This window comes from Amblyomma maculatum, chromosome 11 (genome assembly GCF_055883805.1).
Source record: "Amblyomma maculatum isolate TAMU_Amacu chromosome 11, ASM5588380v1, whole genome shotgun sequence".
Lineage (NCBI taxonomy): Eukaryota > Metazoa > Arthropoda > Arachnida > Ixodida > Ixodidae > Amblyomma > Amblyomma maculatum.
This window is the reverse complement of record NC_139354.1, coordinates 19,264,626-19,280,704: the sequence shown is the minus strand read 5'-3', so window position 1 is coordinate 19,280,704 and position 16,079 is coordinate 19,264,626. Positions and strand designations below refer to the sequence as shown.

The 16,079-nt window shown below is 46.5% G+C and overlaps 4 protein-coding genes across 4 annotated transcripts; 3 read left to right on the top strand and 1 right to left on the bottom strand.

Moving 5' to 3' along the window:
• The first annotated feature begins 126 nt into the window (after nucleotides 1-126).
• Ip259 (NSA2 ribosome biogenesis factor-like IP259) lies at nucleotides 127-1,945 on the top strand. Its single transcript, XM_084584205.1, has 2 exons — nucleotides 127-204; nucleotides 1,021-1,945. The coding sequence occupies exon 2, from the start codon at nucleotides 1,142-1,144 to the stop codon at nucleotides 1,922-1,924; it is 783 nt and encodes a 260-aa protein (XP_084440331.1). The 5' UTR covers nucleotides 127-204; nucleotides 1,021-1,141; the 3' UTR covers nucleotides 1,925-1,945.
• On the top strand, nucleotides 133-4,330 carry RpS27A (ribosomal protein S27A). Its single transcript, XM_084584206.1, has 5 exons — nucleotides 133-204; nucleotides 2,056-2,109; nucleotides 2,313-2,367; nucleotides 3,020-3,237; nucleotides 4,118-4,330. Exons 2-5 carry the CDS (start codon nucleotides 2,062-2,064, stop codon nucleotides 4,265-4,267), a joined length of 471 nt encoding a protein of 156 aa, XP_084440332.1. The 5' UTR covers nucleotides 133-204; nucleotides 2,056-2,061; the 3' UTR covers nucleotides 4,268-4,330.
• A 4,273-nt stretch (nucleotides 4,331-8,603) lies between these two features.
• On the top strand, nucleotides 8,604-9,126 carry LOC146172992 (uncharacterized). Its single transcript, XM_084583627.1, has 2 exons — nucleotides 8,604-8,841; nucleotides 8,944-9,126. The coding sequence occupies exons 1-2, from the start codon at nucleotides 8,634-8,636 to the stop codon at nucleotides 8,997-8,999; spliced, it is 264 nt and encodes an 87-aa protein (XP_084439753.1). The 5' UTR covers nucleotides 8,604-8,633; the 3' UTR covers nucleotides 9,000-9,126.
• A 1,357-nt stretch (nucleotides 9,127-10,483) lies between these two features.
• LOC146172991 (tetratricopeptide repeat protein 9C-like) lies at nucleotides 10,484-16,076 on the bottom strand. The gene is made up of 5 exons (XM_084583626.1): nucleotides 15,886-16,076; nucleotides 15,485-15,750; nucleotides 13,719-13,908; nucleotides 12,366-12,551; nucleotides 10,484-10,830 (listed from the first exon to the last, which is right to left on the bottom strand). Exons 2-5 carry the CDS (start codon nucleotides 15,614-15,616, stop codon nucleotides 10,763-10,765), a joined length of 576 nt encoding a protein of 191 aa, XP_084439752.1. The 5' UTR covers nucleotides 15,617-15,750; nucleotides 15,886-16,076; the 3' UTR covers nucleotides 10,484-10,762.
• Between the last annotated feature and the right edge of the window lie 3 nt (nucleotides 16,077-16,079).

Here is a 16,079-nt window from a genome sequence, read left to right as displayed (position 1 = left end):
TATACACATAAACGTCCTTTGCTTAACTGAAATTAACATTTTTGGTGTTGTTTTAATTATTTTAATAAAATATTTTATTACTTTTTATATATTCGTTGTATTGTTCACTTCGCGTTTTTAGCGTTCCCTGCGGCCACATCGTGCGTCCCCGTGCACAAATCGGTCTTTTCTCCTCAATGGCGGTGTGACGTAGAGGCGGACGCTGTAAGTGCTTCCTAATTTTCCTCCGAAATGTGTTAGGTTAACACCTTTAAATGCACAGCTTGCGATTGTAATTAGATCAGAGATTCAGAGGTAGCCTTTTACGTATTACGGAGCTTTGTTTGGAATGTTTTTTTATTGGTAAACACTCAAACCTTGATATGAACGCTAGGACTAGTGATCACGCAAGCCTTACTGGCCTTACCTCGTGCTTTGCGTTTATTTTCTTAAACGCATAAGCGGTTACATGATGATCGGTGACGAATTTTGTTTGTGTTCTGAGTGCACACTTTTAAATGATTCTTGCTTTCGGCGCTAATTATTAGCTTTTACATGCTGTAGGCTTCGGCAACGTGGTGAAGTGCCGGCTTTTTCCATGCCATGATGTAGCGTCTAGTTACGGGTTATGTCAGAGCAGTTTCTTTTGCGATTTGTTTTTTATTACACTTTGTTTGTGTGCTGCTGTCATTTGCGCGTAGGTCCGTTGTTTTGAATGTCGTATTTGTCATGTTTGTTGCGCCGCCTTTTGCTGCCAAGTTTTTTGGACTCTTGCTTTCAAAACTACGTTCTCCTGGGTCCGTCGCCCCCCTACACAACCGTACTGTAAAACTTGACACTGCATTCGATTTCATTGGCTTCTTTGCATCCTGCAAGGCGCTATTGGATTGCGCCAGTTTTAAAGATTGTTTTGGCTTTGCGTGACCGGATGCGTGTTTTGGACGCGCGGGGTCCTAACTCCTGGCATATGGGCGCGCGCCTGATAGCTTAGAATTAACGGTGTAAAAGATTCTGAGGGAGCGCCTGTTTGCCCCTTCGCAGGTGACTGGAATCGGGAAACAGAATCCCGCGCCCCTGAGGCTCAAAAACTTGGCAGCAAACGTCGCAGAAAGGGATATCGTTAAAAGAGCTGCGTCTGCGGTGAGCAGACAACAGCAGCAGCATGCCGCAGAACGAACACATTGAGCTGCACCGACGCCGGTACGGCTACCGGCTCGACCACCACGAGCGGCTGCGCAAACGGCTGGGCCGCAAGCCGCATGAAGATGCGGTGAAGGCCAAGACCACCCGGGGCCTTAAGGCCAAAATGCTGACCAAGAAGCGCTACTCTGAGAAAGTGCAGATGAAGAAGACGCTCAAGATGCACGAAGAGAAACTGACCAAGCAGCGCGGGCCTGAGGCTGCTGCCCAGGGAGCTGTCCCCGTTTACCTGTTGGACCGTGAGAACCAGTCCAGGGCCAAGGTCTTGTCCAACATGATCAAGCAGAAGCGAAAAGAGAAGGCTGGCAAGTGGGACGTGCCCATTCCCAAAGTTCGAGGTGTAGGAGACTCTGAGGCATTCAGAGTGATCAAGACTGGCAAGCGCAAGAAGAAAGCGTGGAAGAGGATGGTGACCAAAGTGACTTTTGTGGGCGAAGGTTTCACACGCAAGCCACCAAAGTTCGAACGCTTCATCAGGCCGATGGCGCTGCGGTTCAAGAAGGCCCATGTGACACACCCGGAGCTGAAGGCAACTTTCTGCCTGCCGATCATTGGTGTGAAGAAGAATCCGAGCTCTCCTCTCTACTCACAGCTGGGGGTGATTACAAAGGGCACTGTGATTGAGGTGAACGTTAGCGAACTGGGTCTTGTCACGCAGGGTGGCAAGGTGGTTTGGGGAAAGTATGCCCAAGTGACCAACAATCCAGAGAACGATGGGTGCATAAATGCTGTGCTGCTGGTGTAAATAAAGAGGAGTTTGTGCTTAGCCTGGTTGGCTATGTTTTCTTTGTGGAAGCCCTGTGCACAGCAGGCATTCACATTTCGTTTAATGCCTTGCTTTTCTGCTGCTTCATCAGTTTTATTTTTTCAATGCAGGTCGCCATGCAGATCTTCGTTAAGACTCTCACTGGCAAGACCATCACTTTAGAGGTGCGTTTCATTTTCTTGTTTTTTGCCGAAGTGTAATTTTTCAATGATGAATCATGTACCACTCATACGCATATAACTGGTGATAACTCTTATACACCGAATCACTATGTACATTTCTGATGGCTGTGTTGGCAGCGTATACTGCTGTCCTGTGGAAACCTGAATGGTATGATTGACATAGGGTCTTTTCCTTTCTGCCATAGGTCGAGCCTAGTGATACCATCGAAAATGTGAAGGCCAAGATCCAGGACAAGGAGGGTGAGTTTCATGCTTGCATCAATAGTTCATATGGTGTACACACATCATTCATGCATGTTCATCTATGACCATAGCAGAAGCTTCGTGTTGTGGTCGTAAAACTGGCAGTTTTCACATTGGAAGTGTGGCAGGTGGTTGATAGCCACTGAGCCTTGGCAATTTGCCGCGTAATGACCAGGCAATCGCTGGCCTTTGCAGCTTGTGCATTCGCACAAAGGGTCTGCACTCTGCGACAGAGTTCAATGTTGCTCTCTTATCGCCTCCTTGTTCAATCTAAGGAATTTTGCTAGTACCCAAATTTTACGACTAAACAGCATGAAGTATGATGAAAATAGTAATGCATAGTGTTTATAAGGGACATAGCACAGTGGTGCCAAGCTACTACTCCCACTGCTTTGTTTTTAGCTAGGGGGTTTGAAAATGCCCTTTGTCCTTGAATGAATCTTATTAGATGAGTACATGTTGCACCAGGGGAGTAATTACTCATTAACATCAACATTCAGTGCTGCCACACAAAGAAAAAAGCCTTACCGCTTAATAACCTTGCAGTTGAGTGCTGGTCTGGTTTAACCAGGGTGCCCTGTAGGATTCCCCTGAACATAGTGGAAGGGTGTTGTTGTTGCTGAGCTTTTGCCTGTCCCCTTTCTTGCAGGCATCCCCCCTGATCAGCAGCGTCTGATCTTTGCTGGCAAGCAGCTGGAAGATGGCCGCACGCTGTCAGACTACAACATTCAGAAGGAATCCACCCTCCACCTTGTGCTGCGGCTGCGAGGTGGCGCCAAGAAGCGCAAGAAGAAGAACTACACCACCCCCAAGAAGAACAAGCACAAGAAAAAGAAGGTCAAGCTGGCCGTTCTTAAATTCTACAAGGTGAGTGAATATGAGCCCAAGGTCACTGGGCCCTGGCCAGCCGAAAAAATTCAGTTTATTTGTGAGCAGGCTTAGTTTCTGTGAAAGGCTGTCGGAGCTCGCTTATCAGTGTCTAATGCATTGAGGCAGGTCAGTGAAAGCCCGGGATGGCTGTCGGACATCCAAGGGAGCAGTGCTGGAGCTTGAGCGTCCAGCTGGGCTAAGTTAGGGCTTGGGCAGTGAATGTGGATACTGCGTGCAAGTTTCCATCCACACTTAAGTGAAACAGGGAATTTAGCATCCTTCTCTTCACACACAAAATCTTTTTATGCTGTGCAGAAAAGAGTTCAGCAGAAAAATGAGTGCAGTGGCACACACTGCCAGCTATTTTGATGCTGACAGGTTTTTCAACTAGCAAAGATGTCACATTTCTTCCCCTGCATTTTGAAGTGCAGGGTGGAGCTTGATACCAGAAACTGGTGCCACTATTTGTGTTGGTGTATTCGATCAACTCTTCAGGTGCTAAACGATTTGCTAACTTTGTGCTAGAAAACTAACAGGGCTTATCTCAAGGCCTAAACATACCATTAGACATGAAAACTATTTTTGGTGGAAATAAAATGGGCCACGCTGAAGAGGTTAAAATCTAGGCATTGAAAATCTCTTCTGTTTCAAGAGGCCACATTACTGAAGAATTATTCATTCATGATGGCTAAATCAGGTCATTTTGATAGGAGAAAATGATGCGAGATGGTGTTTATTCAGCCATGGCAGTGCTTGGGAAGGTGCAGGCTTGCATGCACATTGTGAACCTGCAGAACTGTTTTTCTTGATGAATGCTTCAAATTGTCACGCACGTATATGGCAGCTGTACTGATTGTTTCTCCCTGCTCTTTGCCAGGTGGATGAAAATGGCAAGATCACTCGCCTGAGGCGAGAGTGCCCCAGTGAGGACTGTGGCGCAGGTGTCTTTATGGCCGCGCATTTCGACAGGCAGTACTGCGGCAAGTGCTGCCTCACCTATGTCTACAACAAGCCCGATGAGAAGTAGACGCTGTGGCCATCCATGCTGCAGAGTGTACAAATAAATCCACACAGAAAAAAAAAAATGAAACTTTGGTTGTATGTTTCGCATGCAGCACCCAGCTGCATCCGTGCTGTCATTCTATTATCATTGCATGGCACGGCGCTGGCAGCCGTCGAGCACCGATTCAAGAATGGACCCGCTCCAGTGTACTCGGATGCCCGAAACTGGCAGTACAGGTACTCTAGTACCATTAGTAGTGGCTGTAGAAAGAAGGAAAAGGACATGCGCGGGCCTACTATTGGCTCTGTAGCTGAGCCGCCACCGCTGCCTCGAGCGAACAGAAGTAGAGCCGTCGTCCACCACCTAATCCGTGGCGTGTGTGATGACTGCCTACAACAGATAAAAATTCGGTGGCTGGCTAACCCCCGCCGCAAGCGGCGTTGACCTATCGTCCCAGCCCCGTAAGGCTGGTAACAGCCACCCTTTCCCATTAGTACTAGGCCGCGTTCACCATGACGTTCCACGGCCGGTCTCGAGGGGGAGCACTACCCCTCGAGACCACGCAGACCGGCCGTGAACGTTCATGCAGCCGTATCAGTGCCCCTTGGAGGCACTGATACGGCACGGTGTGTCAAGTAGCTTGCAGCGTCCGCAAACTGATTGCGAAATTAAGGTCTCTTCGATTTGGCTTTCACTGGCTGCACTTTACAAAAGCTATGCAGAACGATGCGCAGCGTCGTCTGCTCTTGGCCAAGCGGAGCGTACGCCATGCTGCTTTTTTCTGCACCTCTTCTGGAGCGAGAACTCGTGCAGAACTAGCCCTGCACCTTGACAAAACGAGGACGGCGGTGCTGCACTAGAACTAGTGCACTAGAACTCCAGCTGCACTAGAACTAATGCAGCTGGTGCAGGCAAATCGAAGAGACCTTTAAAGCATGCCATTCTACTCTACCGGTTCTAGCTGCTAGTTTTCAGCGTTTGTCGTTTTGTCAAGGTGCAGGCAAGTTCTGCCACCCTGCACTCGTTCTAGAGGAGGCACAGAAAAAAGTGCAGCATGGCGTACGCGCCAAGAGTAGACGACGCTGCGCATCGTTCTGCAGAGCTCTAAGTCCGTCTCCTCTAGAACGCGGACGCTTCACTGCTAATGGATCCGCGAATGGTTGCGTATACAGGGTAGTTGGGCTGCATGCTGGTGATTGATGGAGGATCGGTATTATATGTAGTGGTACGTGGCCGCGCGATACGTCACCTTCGCGCGCGTTGTGCTATGCACCATTTTTTCTTTTTCTTATCGTGTTGTGACCTAAGAAGACGGGTAGCTGTGAACACAAATCAGTTGCGATAGATCGAGTTTCTGTCGTGCCAAGTGTATGTGCCAAGCGTGCGCAGGGACTTTGCGACATCAAACTATTGCCGCCCACAGTAGACGTCTCAGAGCGCGCAATGAGGTACTTGCATCTTTTCAGCAGATATCGATTTTGGACAGAGGTTCACGGAAACCAATTAATCAAACGTCTCGTTAGGCAGTCTTACTTAAACTAATACTCGCGGCAACTGCTCACAATGCTAATTTTTTCGTACCCAGGCGCGCGCATGAATGGCATCTTCGCAGAGCGCGGCCGATATAACGATCGTGCAATCGCGCGTACGTTGGTCAATTGGTCGCAGTCAACGTCACTGTCCGATCGAGTGCTGTAGGTTTACGGCAGCTGGCAGCTGGCTTTGAAATTGGACGTGATCATGTTGATCATGTTACAAACACGCGATACATGAAGCACGCACGCGTCTGTTAGGTTGCAGTCCTACACTTGCGTACTCGTTTTTGGCAGCTGGCGCCGCACGCGTGTCGAAACTGGCACTGCATGCTCACGTGACCCGGTGCAGCCAGCTGCAGCACTTTTCAGAACTAGTGCAGCTAGTACCAAGTACTCTCGGTGCACGTTGCTACCTTGCACGTTGTACCTACGTCATCGAACCGGATGTTAAACCACGGCCGGTCTCGAGGGAGAGAGCGCTTCTCTTCTCTTACGGCCTCTCCAATGGGGTCTGTTTCAACCGCCCGCCGCGCCTCGGTGGGGTCGCCACCGCCCCACTGCCGTTCCTCACTACAGTCGTTCACGCGCAAGGGAAACGCGCGCTCGCTTTTAGCTTCGCCCGCGTCACTTGCAACCGGCAGGTCCTGACATTTCGCCCCTTATGGTTTATACAAAGTCCGTCATCAACATGGAACATTTATCGTGTACGAGGAATAAAATACAGTCAACAATCCGCTCACGCGCGCGCTCCTTCTTCAGTGCGGCCGTGCACGTTCGAATGAAGCTTCGGTACACTTCAACATATTTTACCTCTAAGTTTTGTACAAAAATAAATTTACCAGGCTATGCAATGTGCCTTTGAATGTTTTAAGCAAATGTAGCGCAACCTGACGTGAGTGCATGGTGAACTGTTGGGTGGAGATTCTGTCAACCGCTACCGTTTTCGTTTAGATCAGAAGAGGCACGGGCAAAAATTCATGGCGCGTCTCAGATTCAGAGTAAATAACAAAAATTTACTCATATAGTAAAAATTTCACTTGTCTAGTGGACTGGGCTGTTCTAGCTTCGTTCAAAACATATCAGTCGGTTGAAAGACCGAAGATGTATATGTAGTCTCGTGACGACTTTTAATCAAGGAAATGGGCATAAACAGTTAAGCAGAATCGAAAAGAGCAGCAAACAATAAAAAACTTTTCCTTCAAAGTTACACATTGCACTATATATTCATCAAAATGCGACCTGCGTCTACAAAATTCAGGCTCAAAATCTTCCTGCACGGCTTGTGCACATAAGGAGTTGGCCTTTCGGTCTTCTCTGTCACTTTCCTGGTATAATTAATTGAGAAGAAGAATTCTGAGAATTTTTTCAAATATCAAAGAAGCGGACCTAATAACATAGCTGTTGTCAATTCCTTTCGGGCAACTCAGTGTTGAATTCTGAAATGCTGACTGAATCAGGATCTTAAGTACTTCGAGAACATTTCTGTATAGTAGGTGCACGGTAGCTTTTTCTTAAAAAAAAAAAAAAAGCCTCTCCAATAGGGCAACAAGCTCTGGTCTCGGATAATGCAGTCCACTAGAACATTGTCCTCGTAGTAGAGCGTACTACACGGGGCTGCTTCTTTCACCAGTTTCAAGAAGAATAGCGCAAGCGTCACACCCGAAGTTGATTAACTAATCGATATATCCAGCGACGTAAGGTGAACCGGAATATGTGACAGTGGGAAATGGGATGGTAGGTGATGCCATCACTTCCTTCAGTGCCTTGATTTTGCTCTCAGATGAAACGTCCGTCTTGACAATGTAGTCATGCTAGCTGTTACGGCCCTCGCATCTAGCATATGTCATTCCCTTCCGCACATTAACTTTACTTTCCCGAAGATCGAGAGAGCCTCAATGGGTCGCTATATAAGGCTTGAAATGAGTCTTCAGTGAGAGTGTCCTTCTTTAACGCTTTAGAAGTTTCTTGCATACTTTCGATATAGCAGGTGAACTCATTTGTAAGTCACTGCATCGAGTATCACCTTCATCATTTATTGGCCTTTTTTTACCACTTCGAGCACAAGTGGTGTCATGAATATCAATCATTTTTTGTTTTCATAATAAGCATAATATCATGTAAAAATTTCATTAAAAAAATGTTTATTTGCAAAATTAAAATAATGTTTATAATACCTCACATTGCATAGCATATGAATTGTAATAACATTTAAAACTCAACCCTACAACGTTTACTTTGACTGTTATACTAATTCTTTATATCATGCAAGCATTTTGCAATTTACATTACATTTTTATGAAATTATTTTCATCTTCGGTGCTACATGAATGGTTTCGCATCTAGCGCTGAAAGACGGTTTTGCTGTTGCAGACGAGTTGCTGTTATGTTAGCCTTGAAGAAGCTTCGATGTGATCACTGCTCATTCAGTTTTCTTTTTGTTCCCATTCGTGTACAGGCTTGGGAAAAATTTGGATTAAAATGAACAAAAGTAGCTGCCGTGCCGCAATGTATGCCATGCTTGTCGAACGTTTGCTGAACGACAGTGTTTTTTATATCCGTTCACGTGTGGTACGTTGACGACGTGCCGCTGCAGCATCTACCTTCTGTGCTCTTTAATTTCGGGGCTGCACTCACCAAGAAACTCGCGAGCGACAACGCGAAACCAGGCAAAAACCACCCGCCGCCGCTGAAGCAGACGCGGAGCGAACAGTGAGCAGGTCGCGCCCCTTGCGGTGGCGGAGAGCGTGACTCAAGGAGAAAAGTTCCCATTGTTCACGCGGCGATTGAGAAGGCCGTAAGAAAGAGCGCGCGCTCTCTCCCTCGAGACCGGCCGTGGTTAAACCAACGTGACAAAGATGGCGGCCTCCGTGCTGATCGAGGTGTTCGCAAAGTCCGAACCACTCAAGCGCATTTCCAAATCCTTCGACGCTTCGACTGACACAAAAGTACACCTGGCGCAACTCAGTGAAGCTGTTGTTTCCGTCCAGAAAGAGGTCAATGCCTATCTAACCGATTTAGTTGACCAACAGAAGTCTGGCGCCGGCGATTTGGAGGCTGACAATGGTAAGGCGTCAAAACAAAAGTACTTTAAGCATGGCACAGACTATAGAGGTAAAGCTTATTCGTGATGCTGACGTATATGTTTTGTCCCTTCCCTATTGCCAGGTGAGGACGACGAAGCTGATGATTCACCAGTTAAGAAAAAAGCAAAGAAGTCCTGACAGTGACACTGCATGTGTATGTGCCCTTATGTAAGGGCACAACTATGACATTGTGTATCGCCACCAATTTGTATCAGCACATCTCATGTAAATTATGTCACAGTATAAAACTGCTCATCATCGTCAATTCTTTTCTGCCGGCATCTTCTGTGGTGGACTTCCAGCTACGCTACTTGTGAAACAATAGCCGCAGTGTAACTTCAAGGCTTTTACAAATCATTACAGCAACGCGAACTGTTCGAAAGTTGCAAAACGAGCGCGAAAATCATCCACAACATGGCAATGCGATATCCCGAGATCTTCCTCTCCAGGCACCAGCGAAAGGCCAACCCAGACAGGGCAGAGAAAACCCCACCCACAGGTGGGGCCTGACGCCGGTCGGTACTACCTCCACTAGCCTTGAACTCAGGCACATAATCTTCCGTACTAGCTCCGACAGATGCCGCTCCGATGGAGGACAGCCCAACTGACCAAAACGCAACCCAAATATAACTTTTCCCAGCAGAAACTCGATCTGATCAGCCAGGTCTCAATCACCGAGCAAGGCAAATTGAAGCAGCAAACGGAATAACCAGATAAAAAAGCTCTGTTTACTACATCCACCAGTTGATGCCAGGACTTACCAGTGCTAATAAGCCACTGGCTCTGCGCCCCTTTATATCTGAGCATTATAACTTCAGGGAAAGAGCACAGAAAACAAAACAGAAAATGCAGCCCAGATGAATATCCTAACTCCCGATTGAACTTCATTTGGAATTGATATGACCTGGAAATTTATTCCTTAAACCAGTTAGACCAGCGCAGTACTAGTACTGCACATGCCTTTATGCAATATTCCATTCATTCTAACAAAATTCAGATAGCACTGCAGAATCTGTGCTGGAGAAATGTGAAAGCCCGAGCATTGTTGGTGCACACGATTGATTGCAAGGCCAGTGCTCATGCCACACACTGCAAATTTTTTTCCCTTGGCATGCATTCGTTGCAGTGCTCCTGCAAATGTGGGATTACAGTACAGAGTCACTCCTGTCGCGTGGTGTTCTGATCGCCGCATGACATGACTTGAATCCACGACCCTCACGAGGCTTGAAGTTGACCTTCACAGGACTCGAACCCACACATCTAGACAGAACCCTACATCTCGCAAACGCTACGTTTTCACCGTAAGCCTAGAAAGGCCTTCACCTTACTTGCTAAATAATAATGAAATGCCATAAATAAGCAACCCTAATATTGATCCAGAATAAATTAGAATTAGATTGCAGCATGCCACCTGGCAGAAAATGAGACATCAGGAAACTGATCGCCCAGTGCAAGTTGTGCTTGTTGCTCACAGGAACTCGTGCTAGCTCCGAACAGCCACTCCCAGTTAACACCTGAATGTTGAAGTCATTTCATCACAAGCACGATTAAGTAATCTATGATGTCAATTTGTTTTTGAAGACGATTGCAGTAAGCAGCCCCCCTTAGCAAGAAAAAAGAAAAAAGCCTTTTTTTTTTTTGGTGGTTTGTGTGACAAATATGACTTTTATTGGCACTTCGAGTAAAAAATATATCTTTATAACAGTTTTAAGAGGCAGCTTAGTCGCACACACATTTCACACAACACAGAAAGCACCATAAGACTGCCAAGAACAACGAAGGTGGCATGAGAATGAAGATATCAGCCGCCAATTTGATGAGATCAATGCAATGAAGGGGCGGCGACCCATGTGTGTGTGTGAATGCAATGAAAGGACGGCGACCCATGTGCGTGATACGCGTCACTGTGTGCCGGGAGGCCGTTCCGTGGCTTCGTTGCACAGCTTGATATATTTTGCAATCTCTTCATCTGGAAAGAAGTGCAGAAAAGAATAGTACTGAAGCAAAAGGTAAGCAACACTGTGGGAAGTTCAAGCAGTGATAAAATCAGCCAGTAGGTTTTCGCCATATGCAAGACTTGCTCATTCTAACAAAAGCAGGAAAGACGGCAACAGCACACCATGCAAGCCCAAGATACTACTGAAATCGGCATATGGGAAACAGGTGCAGCTACGTGCCATGCCTTCAAGTTCTTGAAAGCCATGAAAAACCTTTTGCCAGTACAGCATGACACTCCAAATGGAACATTCTCCCTGCAAAAGCATCTCTCGGTTTTTGGGATTGCTATTTTCTTAAAATAATTTTTACTGAAGTCATTCTTTGCTTAGAACCTACTATACTGATTCATGATGCATTCCAACTAGCATTAAACCGGCAAAAAGATTTAGTTTGGTTTAAGGGGTTCAACGTTCCAAAGCGACACAAGCTAAGAACCATCATAGTGGAGGGCTCCGAAAATTTCAACCACTGGGGGTTGTTAAATGTCCACTGACATCGCACAGCACATGGGCACCTTTCTTTTCGCCGCCATCGAAAAGTGGCTGCCGCAACAGGGATTCGATTCAGCATCCTTCGACACAGCAGCTGAGCGCCTTAACCGCTGCACCGCCATGGCAGGGCGAAACTGCCAAAAAGCTATGAGGAAGGGGGGGGGGGGGGGGGGGGGAGGCTAAAATTGTTCATTTTAAATTTATTTCCACGAACAAAAAGGTTGTAGGAAAAGCAAGAGCACAAAAAAAAAAAAAAACATTGACTGGACCAAAGTTCAATTACAATGACTCCAGCAGGCTGGAGAAAAAGGTCAAAGAGCAAAAACTAAATGCACAAGAAAAGCATAAAAAAAAAATTAAAATGATAAAAGTTGAGCACAGAATACATGAAAAAAAAAAAGAAAAAAAAAAAAACGAAAAATAAACCAAGGTGTAGACCTTGGTTTTTGATTCATTCATGTGCGGGGTTTAATATCCCAAAGTGACACACAGTCTATGAGGTACGGTGTAGAGGGAAGACTCCGAATTAATTTAGACCACATTTGGGTTCTCTAGTGTGCACCAACATAGCACAGCACAAGAAGTTTTTGTATTTTGTCTCAATCAAAATATGGCTGTGGCAGTGAAGTTCAGACCTGCAACTTTGCAATCTGCAGCCAAATGCCAAAACAATCAAGCCGCTGCAGTGGGTCTGCAGGCTATTCAGACAGTCCTAACAGAGAGACTGAATCGGTCCTTAAACTTTCATTCTAGAAAGAAGTTGGCTAAACCTGCTCTCATCCACACTATTCTCCTAGCATGACAAAGTTATGTTGAAAATGTTTACCTTCGGGCCTATGTTTCTGAGTTTTTAACTTGCATCCTTGGTACTGGTTCTCCAACTATGGTTTGCAATACTCAAGTCACCTGGTATAATTCAGCTCATATTTCAGCTGCGAGTTGAATCTCTGAGGAGCTCGAGATGTTCTTTACTACGAGCCATGCCGAAGTTGCCTTGAATGTGGGTTGCTCTCACCTGGCGTCTTGCGTTGCCTCTTGGCATCGTTTAAGTAGCTCCGGGCAGTGGTGTAGTTCCCCATGTGGTAGTGGGCGACCCCCTTGCGGTACAGGGCCTTGACGTTGCCGGGCAGGACGCGCAGCACATTGTCACAGTAAGTGACTACTCTGGAGTAGTCACAGTTGGGCCGAAGCAGCAGGCACGCTGAGAGAGAAAACAGAAGAGGCAGTTTAGCAACATGCCTTAATTAGCTGCTCGAACAAGCTGGTCAACTGAACAGTTCAACAGAAAACTGCAGAGGTTTAATGTGGCTAAGCTTAATGTAACGTGCAAAAGCACGACGTTTGGTAAAGTTTATCTCGCTAGATGGCAAACGTAGATGACTCTGCAGTCTTTCACCCGCTGTTATTCGCGTCGCGTCTGCCTCTGACAATTGCCGCAAAAAGGATTAGGCTCGTCATCCATTTCGAAGCAAGCTGAACTAAATCTGGCTGACTACTCAAGTTTTCAAGGCTAAACCATGTGGCACATAAGTCACTGCTGACGTCGCACGTTTACTGCAAGCAAACAAAAGGGTAAGTAACTTTAAAACGGGTGACGTCACAGGAACCGCTAACCAATCGGTGTTTGGTCATGCACCTGCCAACTACAACCTTTTAGGGGCACACTTGTAACTTGGTCATGGATGACAAAGATATAAATTCCAGTTTTAACCAAGCCATATGAACATTCCCGTGTGGCCTAGAGGCAGCGCGTGTCTAGCTTGGTATCCAAGCGAAGGCTGCATTCTAACCTTGCCCTCCCATGCGGTCCTGTGATGTCACAAACTGCCAACCGGTCAGTGTCCGGGCATGACACCTGCCAGCTACCACCAGACAGAGGCGTCATCAAAGATCAAGCTTCACAGATAAACTATTTTTCTGGTTTAAGCTGCAGTGCGTCCACACTAAAAACAAATCGTTTAGCTAGAAATTCTGCAGAGCTCTACATCTACAGGCCACAACACACTTCTTAACATGACAATGGTTGATGACTACGGCAACAACATAAGATGACACAGAAGACGGAAACCATGCAGAGCTAACAGGAACTAAGTCACGGCAAAAAATATATAAATAAAAGGGCTTTCATGCTTGACATACAGCATCACAACAAGAGACAACAAGAAGGCATGCAAATGCACAATTGTCAGCATTTGCAATGTTGCACAGCACGTCTAACGTGTAAGAATATTTAAGAACCAAGCCCATCCTTTTTTCTTCATCAAGTACAGGCTTTCATTGGTCCTTGTCCCCCTTTCCATGCACAACAAATTTGAAACAATTTCTTGACACAGGTGCACAGGGCTTCAAGACTGCAGAAAGAACTGACCGGCAAGGTTGTTGTAGCAGTCAGCCTTCAGCCTCTCCAGCTCCTCCTTGACCTCCGGGCTCACGAGGACCGGTGAAGGATTGACAGCCGTGTCATATTTTGATTGGCAGGCACGAACATACAGCAGGCACTCGTGGTACTTGCGGATCGCGGGCTTTATTTGGTGATTATAGTAGAGATCATTGCCTTCCTGTTGTGAGCAGAGGGATAAAATAATGCACGAGACAGTTAATCAAGCTGACCATGTAGTATAGAACAAATTAGCAGCCGTTACAGGGATCCCGTGCAAGGAACTTATGCAAGCATGAACAGTCATGTCTAAGGGATTTAATGGGTCTTGTGGTAACTGGGTGACAACGCTGAACAGCTGGTGCTTTTATGAGAAACATGGCGGCAGCTGTCCTATTGCATATTAAACAGTAATTGCATGTAAATACTAAAAAAGTACTGCAAGAAGAAGCTCCACTACACATCGCTACACTGTTCGTGCTAATCCAGTATTGAGACAAATTTTCTGGCCCTCTTGATGACTCGTGTATTCTGCATTAGTGTGTAAATTGAATCTTATTTTTAAGTTACACTTATTTCTGTAATCACATTTTCCATGCTGTTTGGGTACTGGTTTGATTTCTTTTGAATTTCATTCAGTAACGATGACAGATCTGTAATGATTATCTTCTCTACTGTTTGAGAGCAACTGGCTTCAGTAAGTTGGAAAAAGGTCTTCTGCCTCTGCATTTCGGCTCGCAAAATGGAATGCCTTAAATGTGCGGATTCTAAAGGAGACGAAGCTCAGGAGTCTAAAACCACGACACGAGCTCTTTTCATTGAATTTCTGAATCGCCACTGCTTTTGCCACATGTTCAAAGTTTACAAACAAAGAATTCGGAGCTGAAGTTCGTTAATCATCCTCTTTGAGTGGTGGTGAAAGCAACCGTGATCCATGTCACTTTCATCGCTCACCAAGCCAACTGCAATGCGAGCGCAGTTAGTAAAGTAAAAAAAAAAAAAAAAAAAACAATGAAAAATGTACAACTGATCTCACAACATGTTACCCAAACGCACAACCAATGTTGTATAATCGTTTCAACTGTCCTGTGGAAAGGCCTGTCAAAACATTTCAGCTGCACCCCTCTGTTCCATAATGTCAATCATCGGCCGAGTGAAATCTTATCATGAAGTTAGGCACTGAATGCGTCAGCAACAGTCCAGTCAGGTTCACAGCAAAAGTTCATGAACGGGCCATAGTTAGCCACATGTTATCTCCCGCTCAATTAATATGTTTGCTCTTAATATTTTTGTTCTTGTTTTGGTGGCGTTTGTGGCTACTCTCGCGCATATGCGCCCTGTTCATCAAGAAAATATCAGTTGTGTTCCAGCGTCGTCCTGTGTCTGCTTGTGAACGCGACCTTTCCGCTGATTTTTTCCACCGTGCACCAACCTACTGGCCCAACAAACCAATGATGAGATAACTGAAATCAAGGCATGGACAATGGATTTTGTTATAAATTGACGGATCAAATGGTAGAGAAGCACACACAACGCACCACAGTTCGTACCGTCAACCGCGCGTTCCAGAGTCGTGAAAGCGTACTACTTGAACAAAACGCGGAAATAACTAGCGTCGTAGCAAGCTCCACAAATGCAGACACAGTTACCGCGCACAGACTCCTGCGCGTGTTATCAAACAACTTCGAAGCAGTCTGAAGTGCTTCAGACATTTCCAGGATTCCACCCAGTATGTTCGAATATAAACGACCACTCACCTGTTTGCACACTTTAGCGTGCTCGAAATTCTGAACTGTGCTCTGCCGCTTCTCGGACAGCGCGGGCTGACTTGTCTGGCCGTCGGCGGACAGTTCCCCCATAGCCCGGGCGTCAGTGTCCGTCGCAGCCATGAAGGTCGTAGTCGCGTGGTTCCGCTAGCGTTCGATCGGCTTCCAAGTGTCCAGTTGTTGGCAAGGTTGGTCCAGTTACAGCATTGGCTAGCCCAGTCTTGCTCCGTGGCTCAGGCCCAGCAAGTGAAAGGTCACTGCGCATGGCATGCACGTCGCACGTGTCAACCAACACCACCTAGGTGGTGTTTCAACCTTTCAATTGTTTCAACTGCGCGAGGCACGCGGGGCATGCAGGCATGCAAGGCAGCGAGCGCGCTGTCACTACTCACTCTGTCGCCGAAACGTCCAGCAAACGTCCTCAGCCTGGCGTCTAGTACTAAATGCGTCCGGTAGGTTTCACGGTTTCGATGCCTTGGTATTCTTTTTACTGTCCTCGGCAAATAACTTGCTAAAAGACGTCAACCCAACCCTCAGTACCTCAGCTACAGCAAGCTACTGGATCCAAAGTGCGCCAAAAGGCCCG

Excerpts from the sequence above, each read along its gene's own strand:
- Ip259 (XM_084584205.1), top strand. The coding sequence starts at position 1,142 with ATGCCGCAGAACGAACACATTGAGCTGCACCGACGCCGGTACGGCTAC.
- RpS27A (XM_084584206.1), top strand. The coding sequence starts at position 2,062 with ATGCAGATCTTCGTTAAGACTCTCACTGGCAAGACCATCACTTTAGAG. Across the intron at positions 2,110-2,312 it reads GCAAGACCATCACTTTAGAG|GTCGAGCCTAGTGATACCAT; the intron begins GTGCGTTTCATT and ends TTTCTGCCATAG. Across the intron at positions 2,368-3,019 it reads CAAGATCCAGGACAAGGAGG|GCATCCCCCCTGATCAGCAG; the intron begins GTGAGTTTCATG and ends CCTTTCTTGCAG.
- LOC146172992 (XM_084583627.1), top strand. The coding sequence starts at position 8,634 with ATGGCGGCCTCCGTGCTGATCGAGGTGTTCGCAAAGTCCGAACCACTC. Across the intron at positions 8,842-8,943 it reads CGATTTGGAGGCTGACAATG|GTGAGGACGACGAAGCTGAT; the intron begins GTAAGGCGTCAA and ends CCCTATTGCCAG.
- LOC146172991 (XM_084583626.1), bottom strand. The coding sequence starts at position 15,616 with ATGGCTGCGACGGACACTGACGCCCGGGCTATGGGGGAACTGTCCGCC. Across the intron at positions 12,552-13,718 it reads CTGCTACAACAACCTTGCCG|CGTGCCTGCTGCTTCGGCCC; the intron begins GTCAGTTCTTTC and ends TTTCTCTCTCAG. Across the intron at positions 10,831-12,365 it reads GAGGCAACGCAAGACGCCAG|ATGAAGAGATTGCAAAATAT; the intron begins GTGAGAGCAACC and ends ACTTCTTTCCAG.